The sequence below is a fragment of the Symsagittifera roscoffensis genome, chromosome 10, assembly GCF_963678635.1.
Source record: "Symsagittifera roscoffensis chromosome 10, txSymRosc1.1, whole genome shotgun sequence".
Taxonomy (NCBI): Eukaryota; Metazoa; Xenacoelomorpha; order Acoela; family Convolutidae; genus Symsagittifera; species Symsagittifera roscoffensis.
In genome coordinates, this window is record NC_087071.1 from 44,983,000 (window position 1) to 44,995,540 (window position 12,541).

Below are 12,541 nucleotides of genomic sequence, written 5' to 3' on the forward strand. Positions count from 1 at the left end.
CTGCATTTTTAAGAAATTGAGGCAAAACTCAGAAAAAACTTCATTACAAAAGTAATGAAGTTATACTTAAATACTTGAGGTGATTTCAATTACACCTATTAATTTAAACTTCTATCTTTTTTGCCACAAATAGTTTCGGTTTAATGAAAGTGAGATATCACTTTATCACGAAATTAAAAAAAAACGAATTTTGATTTTTTGTAACCCTTTTTTCGTTGAGCTCTTGTTATATCTCAATTATCAGCTTTTCTCCTAAATTCAATGGCTCCTTGTGGAAAAAATTTAAACTCTAAGGAAAAAACGCAGAATTTTTTTTTCATCCAATTCTTTGTAGCTTTTGCCTATTGTTAATGTTCTTCAATAGATTTTTATCTTGCAGTCGTGTTCTTGTTAGAGCTAATAGGGGGCTAATCGAAGGTCGCGATATTGAAGTTTTTGGTGATTAAAAATCAGTGTGTGAAAAAAGTCATATGGCTGATCGAAACAAAGTTCACGTTTTTCATGTGCTTATTTAAAATTAAGACATGAAAATTTTACGTATTTTATGACATTAATTTCTGCTTCTAAACATGGAAACTTATGGCACTCGGGTTGACAAAAAATGCTTATCATACAATTCTCATATGTGGGAAATTTCTTTTCATACAATTTCATACAATTCCATACGTACAGAAAATTGTATGAAAACTCTATAATAAGCATTTATTCATAAATGGAAAATGTATAATAGGTGCTTTCTCCATAAACCAAAAAGTTTTTATTTGTTCGTAAATTTATTTTCTGAAAAATTTTGGGTTGTGTTTGCAACCGAACACAAGTGACAAAAACCTTGGTTACTCTAAGCACCAAAGGTTGGACGATCATACAATTAATATGCATAAAAAGCGACCTGAATTGTCTTCCTGATGTCTTTCACAAATGATATTACAGAAGTAACAAACTTTTAATTTTTGGCAAAATTTTTTAAAAGATGATTATTTTAAATTTTCGAATTTTCAAATTATCAGACATTGATCAAGGCATACATAAACACGCCATACAAAAGAAATAGGAATTTTCAGCGTTTTTGGAAAAAAAAATTTTAAGTGAAAAGAAAAAAAGCCAATATTATCGTATCCAAGACTACGTTATGCGCACAAAAAATTAAATTTTGCATGCAAAAAAAAAGTTTTTTTTTTTCGGAAAATGTTTGTTTGCGTACAAAATTCGATTTGCAATTGAAAAAAAAAACCAAAAAAGTTTTTGGGGCAAGTTTGCAAAATTACTTGAAAAACTTTTGGGTCGCCATCAAAAAATGCCAGTCATACTATTTCCATATATGGAAATTGTATGGAGAGCATTTATTTCAAAAAAAAATGTTTTAAATCAGTTTTTTGTCACCAGTCTGTTCAACTGTTCTCAAAAAGCCGCAGAAATGGTTTAATTTTTTTTAGTGTTTTTCGAAAATGTATTAAAAAAGTATGACAAGTATTTTCTCCATACACTCTATGTATGGATTTGTATGATAATGATTTTTGTTGTATGGAATTGTATGATAAGTATTTTCGGTGTATGGAAGTCAACCCGGGCAGTTTGTTATTCTTTGTTCACCTGTTTTTTCCGATAATTGCGGTTAAATACGTATAAATCGAATTGTTGTCAATCAGCAAGACAGCCATAACCGATCTACCTCAGGACCGAGAAAAGGCAAAAATGGGTCGGTCAAAACATTCAACTTGCAGAAAAAATAAAACAGGGGTCTTTCAATCACCGTGATTTACTTAACCTGTAAACGAAAAAAATCCAAATCACGTTTGCTCAAAATTGAGACCATTTTATTGTTTTGCGGATTTGAGATTTCTCTGATTTTCACACTCTTACCTCAGATTATGACAACCTGTTTCGTAACTATGACAAAAAAGGATCTCTTTAGCTATTCCCCTTTGGTACTCATGACAAATAGACATCCCTTTAAGCAATTAATTCAACTGTTAGAAAACGCGATTTTGTACCTAGTATCGAATCTCTTTCTTCCATTTGGAAAAGGGGAAAATAGCTTTAAAAATCCACGAAAACCAATCAGATATTCTTTAAGACAATAAAAAAATTGTAGCAAATACTTAAAATATAAAAATGTTGTCACGTGATCAATTAGAAAGTCATTATCAGGATTTTTTCTGGTTTTAGTTTCACAGAAGAATTGATTTGATCAACTAGTAATTTGATGCTCTATATTTTTGATCACTTCGTTCAAATTTATCTGCTTCTAATGCTTATTGAAATGCTTTTAACTGTTGCTTGTTTGCGGCTAGTAGTAGCAAATCAGGTTCAAGCACATCAACATTGTTTCATGGTTTCAACTCAAGTTTCAGAAATATTATCTTTGCAGCGTTCAAAAAAAAAAACAACCCGAGGTTCTCGTTAACGTTCAGGCAAATGCCAAATACTACCGCTGGATTCTTTTTAATTTTCCTAGTAAAATTTTACAAGCAAAACACATCGTGTTAAATTCTAAGTAAAAGTTAATTTTTGATAGAAAGCGGTGAGCTGTTGTAAGTCAATTAAGCAAAGCTACTTTTCAAAACAATTCTGAATTTTGTTTTAAAAGCTCTAAGGTTTGTTGAGCTTAGTCCCCTCGAGCTACTTGCCGAAGTCTTTGCCAGCTGAAAAATTGCATCGTTATCATTATTTGAATTGTTTTGTAGATACTATCGCATTTGAGTCAATGATGAAGGTACCATATTCGAAATTTGAGATAAAAATTGGTTCTCCAGTTTTCTCCAACTTTTTTTCTCCAGAGTTTTCTCCAATTTTTTCTCCAGAGTTTCAATCGAACCCTATACATATCAAATTTAACTATCCTTCAAAACTGAAGTGTAAGCGGGGCAGTGTGAAGCGTTGGGTTCAACTGGCATGAAATTTCTCTAGCACTAGAGACGAGGTAAAGCTGGAAATACCTGTTTCATAATTTTTTTTGGCACTGATGCGGAAGGACAAGGGTAATTTCAAAAACAGACCTTTAGCAAAATAAGTAAGTCCCATTTTAAGGACACGCCTAATTTTTCAGGCCTAACGTCTCATGCAGGCGAAACTCCGACAACTCCCTCGTTTTATCCATTGAAATCAAAATTTCAGATTTGGGAGAGTAGTTTTTGAGAAAAGTCTAAAAGTTTCAAAAAAGGTCAAGAAATCGAAAATTCGACTTTTCCGGGGTCATTATTTTTTGTGTGAAAGATTTTGGGCGTAACCGGTTATGCAGGGGAGCTTCTCACTACTAGTCCTTTCGATTAAAACTAAAATCTCAGATTTGAGAGAGTAGTTTTTGGGAAAAGTCAAAAAGTTTCACTTTGACTTTTCTGAGGACCATAAATTTTTGTGTAAATAAAAATGGGTGGAGCCGTTTATGCAAGGAAGCTTCTCACAATATTTTCTATCCGTTGAACCCAAAATCTCAGATTTGAGGGAGTTTTTGATAAAATGTGAAAAATACAAAAAGTTGGGCCAAAAATTCATCCCACACACTTTTTCGAAGGCTGTAGAAAGTGGGGTAAGGTAAAAAGAGACAAGGGAATTATGCACGCACACAAGAGAGTTGGCGGGCGCACTTTCCATTGGTACCGCTTTTTTGCAAATCGGTAGAGTAGTTTTCGAAAAAATTAATATTGAAAAATAAAATAAAAAACCCAATCCCATACGTTTTCATAATACCTGTTTTAATCAAACAGGAATAAAAGGAGTTATTGAAGCGAAGTTTATCGGCTAACGAAAATAGCAACCCAGTGTGTTATACACACAAAATGTATGAGAAGAGAACGCTTGATCTCCCGGGTTGATCTCCATAGACCAAAAATGCCAGTCATACAATTCCATAAACAAAATCTATGAAAAATGTTGTTCATACAAATTTCATAAATTTTGCTTTTATGGTGTCATCAAATTTCTAAAGATTTTTTTCTTGTTTTGGCATACAAACTTGTGTATTGTAGTAAATAAAAAAGATTTTTTTTGTCAAAAAAAAAACGCTAGTCATACAGTTTCCATATATGCAAATTGTATGACTAGCTTTTTTTTGATGGCGACAACAAATATTTTTCCAATTAAATTCGCCTGAAAATTTTTTTTGTGTTTTTTCAACAGCAATTTGTATTTTGTAAACAAACAAACTTTTTTCAAAAAAATTTTGAAATTGCACCGCAGAACGAAAAGAACTTTCCAAGTGGTTTTTAAACCGCAAAACGAATTTTGAACTCAAACAAAAAATTGCCAAAAAAATTGCCTGCAAAGTTTATTATTTTGTGTGCATAACGTAGTCAGGGATACTCAAAACGTAGTTTGTGATACACAAGATTTTCTTCACTTTCTCTGGATATTTTTTTTAAAAATCGCTCAAAACTCATATTTGTTTGTATTGCATGTTTAAGTTTGCCTTAATCAATGTCTGATTATTTGGAAATTCAAATTTTTTGAAAATGATCATCTTTAAAATTTTTTGCCAAAATTCATAAGTTTGATTCTTTCAGTTTATCGTTTGTGTAAGGCAACTCTCAGACAATTCAGATTGTTTCCAACACATTGTAAATGCAAGACAATCAAAACTTTGCCGATTCTAGATTTAAGTAAGCTATGGTTTGTGTCACTTGTGGTTGGTTACGACCATATCCCAAAAGTTTTGAGAGTTTAAAATTTAAAGAAATCCAAATTTGTTGGTTTGTGGAAAAACGCTAGTCATTCAATTTCCAAAGCTGAAAAATCACAAATCATAGACTTTTCATGCAATTTTTGTACTAATGGATTTGCATAAGAAGTGTATGACTAGCAGTTTTGGTCAACTCGGGCCGCTGCCTTTACATTCAACTGAAAAGCTATAATTCAAATTTTTTGGATGATAGCATGCATGACTGATACATTATATCTTTTCCCCATTAGCATTATGCCGAGATTATATGACCCGGGTGGGTAAAAATAGATCTGCACCCGATCGAGAACTTGTCCGAAATTATATGTCATGGTTCGTTAATTTTTTTTCCTCGTTAAATTTCGAACCGCTAAATGATTACAAATAAGAGATTTATTGAAACAGTTTGAAAGTTTATGGTTCGGAATATTTTGTTCAAAGTGCACAGATTATAACCATAATCTGAAAACTTTTACACGCAAAAATTTTGAAAAACTTTCAAAGACTCCAAGAAGGGGGAGGGGGGGGGGGGGCATTCGCTGCTAGTTAACCAATAAGAGCGGAGGATTGGGTAAATAGTAAAAGACATTGCAAATTGGGACCGCTGACCTCTGAGGGGTATTTTGATCTCCTGTTCTGTGTTGGTCTTCAGACTGGCCAGTGACGTCACAGCGAAGCACATCAACTCATCTTTGGTGAGTGTGTTTTTGTCCCAGATGGTGAAAGTGATGTCAACTGTGTCCTCTGAACACTTGAAGTTGAATGACTCATTCCACACAGGGTCCAGATTGTTGTCTATCGTCTAAATAGAGACAAATTTGGAAACTTCAAAAATGTTCACATACTTAATTTCGAAAAAGAACACTGGCAATGTCTATCGTCTAAATAGAGATCAAATTTCTGTTTTTGTTCCGACTTTCGTAAAGAAAGTAACGGAATATTTATGCTCGGGGTGTTGTTTTTTCTTCAGAAAAATTTCCACTTTTTAACTAGCCATTTTTGACGTAATTTTAAAAATATCAATCAAAAGGTATTGTTGTCCTGAGCTTAAAATTGAAAAATATATATTTCACCGGTGATATTTTTTCGCAAATTTATGGAGGTGTAAAAATTGTCATTTCGTCCAAATTGGGACAATTAACGCGCGATATATTTCGCGCTATTAACGCGTAAACGGAGATTTAATTCATCTTAGAAATCGTTCCAAATTGGTTCAAGAAAGCTTTATGCCACGATTGATTTGTTAATAGGAGCAAAATTTATCACTTTGTACTTAATATGGCGTGTGGGGGGATGAATTTCAGAAAAAAATCTAAAATTAAAAAAAATCATTTTTATTACATTTAATTTTTTCATCTTATTACTGCTCCATAGACCTTAAGAGGCAGTCGGAACATTCAGGACCTCGCCCTGATACGAGCAGTCTTGTTTATCAATTTGCCAACGACAAAAATAGCTAGGACTTCAGCTTTTTCCTCAATACCCGAAACTCCCATCACTATGAAACTACTCGCAAACAGAACTATATTAGCAGCCCTATTCCTTTCATAAGTTTTTGATTGTTATAATTACCGCACAACCTGATAGTCAAACTCATCGACTCCGCCCTTCCGGATTCAATATACCGCTGGCCTGGCAACTATCAGAAAGAGACGTCTGAAGACAGGCAGAATTTGTCTAATGACGATCTCCCAGACTGAGTTCTATCAAGTGGTCATTTATATACTTTATATTGATCAATGTGAACCGATACTGGAAACAATTTATTATTGTTCCGACTTTCGATACGAAAGTAACGGAATATTTGTGCTCGGGGTGGGATTTTTTTTTCTTCAGACAAATTTCGACTTTTTAACTAGCCATTTTTGACGGAATTTTTCTATATCATTCAAAAGGTATTGTTGTCCTGAGCTTAAATTTGAAAAGATATTTCACCTGTGATCATTTTTTGTAAAGTTATGGGGGTTTAAAGATTGCCAATTTGGCCAATTTGGGACAATTAACGCGCGATACATTTCGCGCTATTAACGCGTAAGCGGAGATTTAATCCGTCTTAGAAATCGTTCCAAATTGGTTGGAAGAAGCTTATTTGCCATAATTGATTTGTTACAAGGAGCGAAATCTATCCCTTTGTACTTAATATGGCGTGTGGGGGGATGATTTTCGTTTAAAAAAATTCAAATTTTAGAAAAAAAATTTTTCATTTTATTTTATCACATTTTATTTTTATAGGTTATTACTGCTCCTTAAACGTTAAAAGGCAGTCGGAACATTCAGGGCTTCGCCCTGATACCAGCAGTCTTGTTATTATTACAAGCAAAAACATTATTCAGAGACAACATCATATGCTATTCCGACAAGTTCAGCGTCCATATGCAAGGCACCAAACAGAAAAGTTATCGATACTTTTTTTCAAATAACCTTGACTCCATGTTTATTTATTATTTCTATTTAAAAAAGTAAGTTGTAGCTATCCCCGTCTAAATGCTCTTTCAGTTTGTTCTCCCCCCACTTCATGAAACACAACTTCAACCCACTAACAAAAAATACCTTGCGACAACTAGACTACCACTATGAAATCATCGCAATCAATCTCAAATCAGACCTTTTTTCAAGTACTCCACCCTGCAAAAATCACTCTAAAAATGTTTAAAAAAGAAGCTCTGTAAAAAAACTTTTACAGGATCTAAGTGGCGCCTAAGTAAAGAAACTCTGCTAACCACAATCAAGACGATAATCAGACCAATCCTCGAGTACTCAGCGCCAACATTGTTGCATGCGCAAACACAACTAACGTCGAAACTACAGACAGTACAGAGCAAATAGCCCACCACATGAAGTTTTTCTCCTCGCAGAATTTTGGAAGCTGCTACGCAAACAACCATCCCGGAATTAAAATTATTGAAAGGTAACATCCCTCCCTCAGACGAGTTAAAACCTCCTTCAAACAATGCAACGCAAAGCTAGGGTCAGACCTGAACACCCCCAATTAGAAGTTAGACAAAGATTACACAAAAAGCTATCAGAAATAAGAAAACTATCCACTCGAACTGTGACCCATGACATAAACAGGTCCCTGACTTTCAAAATTTAAGCGATACGCCACCCAAATATCCCTATTGAAGCTTACAGTAAGCAGCAAGTTCCACTGGAGTCTAGCCCAGTTGAAGTCACTACGCTCTCTTGAAATCATTCCGCAACCGTTTCAATCCAACTGCCTCAGACGGATGCATTAAGTAGTTCAACTTTCCCATAACACCAACTATTTTTATTTGTCCCTATAACCCAACTCCACTAACTACTATCTCCTTTTGGTCCAGCCCCGTTGAAGAAGCAAACTTTGAAGAGGTTCTTGAACTGAAGCCAGTCTTAATCACATCGATCGAGCCTTCTCCTGATAGTCAGTTGCGACTCAACTCAACACTGGCTCATATAGCCTCGGCTGTGGAAAAAAAAACCTTTCACTTGCTAAGGTGCTCAGCAATACGGATTCAACTACATTCAGGCACCAAACCATTCTAGCGGCGAACCCAGTTACTGTACTCGAAGCCCCCCCGTCTACCCAGATGCACCCCAGGGACTGCAATGTGGGTCTGGGACGCGTGAAAACCAAAAAAAAACTTTCTATCGGGCAATCCTAAAAAGCACTGACAAGATGCCCAATTAAAGTAACAATTTTCAAATGAATGATTCATTTAAGCAAAGCCATTGCAATTGAACCATTGCCGAACCCTCGTCCAAAGTAAACGACGCGCTGCCCCGATAGAGGCAACAACCCGTGCAACCGTTCATCATAGATCAGAAAAATGCCTGTTAAAGAGTTATACTGTGAAAACCGTTTTCACATTTCACATCACGCTCGCAAATAAAAAATAAATGAGTATAAAATTTCTTGCCGGGATCTGAACCGGTAACCTTTCACTCAAAATAAGCACGAATATAACTGAGAGTAGGTGCAAGCTCTCACAGGTGATGTTTTTGAAAACGAATTCCTCATTTCTACTTTTGCACATGTGTAATGACTTTACTTAAAACAAAAAGTTTATTATGATTGATAAAAGTTCATGATGTTTATTGATATGTTTACCTTTGTTTTCTGCTCCTGGCCGCCACATTCAATGAGCACGTAAGGGTCACTCTTCGAGAACCTCTCCTTGCTCGGAAGATTCTTTGCACTCAGAACCACACACTGCAGATGCGACATCTCTCAATCTTCTTATTCTAGTTATACTGATCGACCTCTACAAAAATGACTGAGCTTAATCTAACGTTGATAACTAATTATTGTAGTTCAAAAGTATAGGTGATTCTTAAATTTCAACTAGATCAAAGTTTGAACTTTTAGAAAGTTTGCAAAAATTGATATTCGAACTCAATAATCTATAATTTGTTGAATCACCGCTGGGTTTGAAATTTTAAGATTGCTTATTTTGTTTACGAAGCCAAAACCGATCCAAAATTTGTATGATTAGTTTAACCAAATTCTAGTTTTCTATGATATTTTTTGACAGAATGGTCTATGAATTAATAGTCATTTTATGGACAGTTTGGCATTTTATGGAAAACTAGATCACAAAAAGCTTTAGATAAATGATCAAATCTTCATCAAACTCACCGCTTTGCTTCGATTAATGTCGCTAACACTGACAGTTTATACAGAAATTTTTACTGTCGACACAAATTGAATCTGACCAAACACTATGATGTTACAAAAGATGACGTAGGTTTGTTTTGATAAATTTTTTGAACTACTAACCAGGTAAATTAATCTAGCGTGAGGTGTATAATTCTAGCTTAAACTCAGTTATAAGCTGTTTGCGTCAGAGATTCGGCTTCCTTTAGAGCTTTATTTGAAGACGCTACTTCAAAGTTTGTCCTGTAAACTTTCATTGATTAGTTTCATTGACGTTGGGGCAAACATAGACAGTAGAATAAGTATACAGTCTGTAACGAGTTACTTTATATCAAAGTCGAAACTATCAAACAATTTCTCGGGAAAAAAAAAGAAACCATTTGCGAAAGAAAATTATCTGCTTAGAAATTTCATTTTTTTAAATCCAATTTGTCCGAAAAAAGCGAAAACTGGATAAAAGCTTTTGTTCAAAGCTTTCCGTATAGTTTTCAAAAAGCATACATATTCATTTTTCGACCCGACTTTTTTTAAGTTAGTTATGATTTTCTAGCGAGCTAAAATTAGCTAATCCGATCACCATCTTTACTAAAAAAAAAAGAAAAACCAATTAAATAATAAAAAACTAGCAGTAATTGTTCTGTTCATGGGCTTTTATACCCATCGACTTACTTTTCTACAGCTGTGATGTTTAACAAACCAATATTGACAGAATGGTAAGAAAATGGTAAGAGCAAAGCAGAGTAGAATAGATTTGAGGCCACGCAAGTCAAAAGAGAGAAACGGTTAAACTGAAACGCAAACTGAGATCATGAGTAGGTCTTAAAACACACAAGAATATAATGAACTTTAATCTCGTTTTTGGTTCGTTCTTGATGAAAAGCATTTGCTCTGAGTCAGTCGTTGATTCAATGATGCTGATTAATAATGAAAAATAATGAACGTATCATTACGAATCCCTGCATGTTCAGGCGGTCCTTAAACTTTTGGAACAGTTTTGATTGCTAAGAAAAGATGAATATTTCGAAAAACAGTCTACATCATAACCCCCAACAGCTTATGTAATTTACAAATTGATGTATTTAGCGTCTGAGTGACTTTCGTTAAACCGGAAAAAATCACCTCGGTTCACCGGCGGATTTTGGAAAGCGGACGTCCCCCCCTCCCACCTCAGGGATTGCACCCCCTGCCGACCCAAAGTGTCCCCCCTTTTGTACTATTTTGAAACTTCCATTTTTGGCCAAAACAGAGTCATTATAGTGCTTCGGGATAGCTCGAAGAATCAAATCAGTCAACCTAAAAAAGGTCGACAAAATTTTCGAAAAAATTCTGAAAACCCTCCCTCCTCGTGAAAAACCTAAATTTGCCCCTGCGTCAGCTGGAACGACATCTGAGCCAGGTTTAATACCCGCTTACTCGTTCACACGTTATTACCCACACTGGAAATTCATAAACAATAATTGATTAAATTGGATTTTTATTGTCAGTATCTATATAATTTTGAAAAAATTGCATATTTACTATTAAAAATGATTATTCTCTTGACTTTTGTCATATCAATATAATCGATTTCAATATCTTATTGTTCCGACTTTCGATACGAAAGTAACGGAATATTTGTGCTCGGGGTGGGTTTTTTTCTTCAGACAAATTTCGACTTTTTAACTAGCCATTTTTGACGGATTTTTTTTATATCATTCGAAAGCCATTGTTGTCCTGAGCTTAAATTCGAAAAGATATTTCACCTGTGATCATTTTGCGTAAATTTATGAGGGTTTAAAGATTGCCATTTTGGCCATTTTGACTAATTTGGGACTATTAACGCGCGATATAATTTGCGCTATTAACGCGTAAGCGGAGATTTAATCCGTTTTATAAATCGTTCCAAATTGGTTGAACGAAGCTTATTTGCCGTACTTGATTTGTTACAAGAAACGAAATCTATCTTTTTGTACTTTATATGGCTTGTGGGGGGATGATTTTTATAAAAAAAGTTTCGAATTTAAAAAAATTTTAATTTTATAAATTTTTTATGTTATTACTGCTGCTCCATAAACCTTAAAAGGCAGTCGGAACATTCAGGGCTTCGCCCTGATACGAGCAGTCTTGTTTGTATTGTAATCCTTCTTGTTTGGAAGTTTTTCTGAATTATTCAAACCAAGTGAAGTGTTATCATAATTTATCAGTTGCTTTTGGGTTAATACACGTTACATCAGGTAAAAACAAATTCTCATAAAAACTTTAGAAAACTTCTCATAAAATCCTATCTTACCCCACCTCTCTTTTGCCCTCCTCCGCCTACTAATCCTCGTTTACATCCCAAAGTTTACACGCATCCTCCGCACCGGAGTTCCATATATAATAATCGATTATATTGAATTTCCGTATAGTCTGTCTCAATAAACTTCGATAATAACCGATTATAATCGATTAAAAATGGATTATAAGGAAACTATTTTTCTAATAATAAAAAATACGAATATAATAGATTATATTCGATTATTTTTGAAAGAAAATGAAACTTTTTTTCGAGGTAAAATAATCCATATTTAATTGATTATGATCGATTATAATGGAATTTTTCGAGGGGTTATTCATGAAAATTACAATTTTGTTCAAAATTATCTCATTTCCTGTTTAGTGCAATTGCTACGTATTACGTTTCATAAAATGTTACATTTCAGAATAAAACTTATATATGTTTTGTCTCTACTGTTTTAATTCATCACAGTTTAACTAACACTTCATTTCACTGTTTTTTTAACCACAACCCCCCTTTTTTTGTCTCTACTTGATCCCCCAGCTTACATTTTTTTTGTCTCGCTGTAATTCCACATCTCTTTCAACTTTAAGAGGAGGAGCGGCTTAGCGCATTTATATAATAGTGATTAGGTTTAAATTTCTAGTAGGTTGTGAGTATAGCGGATTATGTTAAAAATTTTGCAAATAATTTAAAATTCGATTTTAATGAAATATAACCCATTATAAAGGATTCTGATCGATTGTGTGTTGACGGAAGTAACCGATTAAAACTACCCCGTACCAAAGACCATGATTAATTTCATGTATGATCACTGTAAGTGCATTTCTAAAAATATTGCATTGGTGTACATGTCTGCTTTATATCTGGTCAGACTTGTTAAGTTAGTAAATGCATGGCGGGAGAATGTGCATGAAAAGTTAGACATTGTTCAGACTTGGACCAGACGTGTTTGAAAACAGAAGATAAAATAATTTGATTTCTCCTTTCCTCAAAC

The 12,541-nt window shown here is 34.2% G+C and overlaps 1 protein-coding gene across 1 annotated transcript in view; it reads right to left on the reverse strand.

Moving 5' to 3' along the window:
* Positions 1-10,082, reverse strand: part of LOC134855265 (flagellar attachment zone protein 1-like) — a 44,305-nt gene extending 34,223 nt beyond the window's left edge. The window contains exons 1-3 of the mRNA XM_063871740.1: positions 9,957-10,082; positions 9,411-9,530; positions 8,742-8,895 (exon numbers count right to left, since the gene is read on the reverse strand). Of these exons, the coding sequence (XP_063727810.1) occupies positions 8,742-8,858 (117 nt within the window). The 5' untranslated portion in view covers positions 8,859-8,895; positions 9,411-9,530; positions 9,957-10,082. The remainder of the gene's footprint in view (positions 1-8,741; positions 8,896-9,410; positions 9,531-9,956) is intronic.
* Between the last annotated feature and the right edge of the window lie 2,459 nt (positions 10,083-12,541).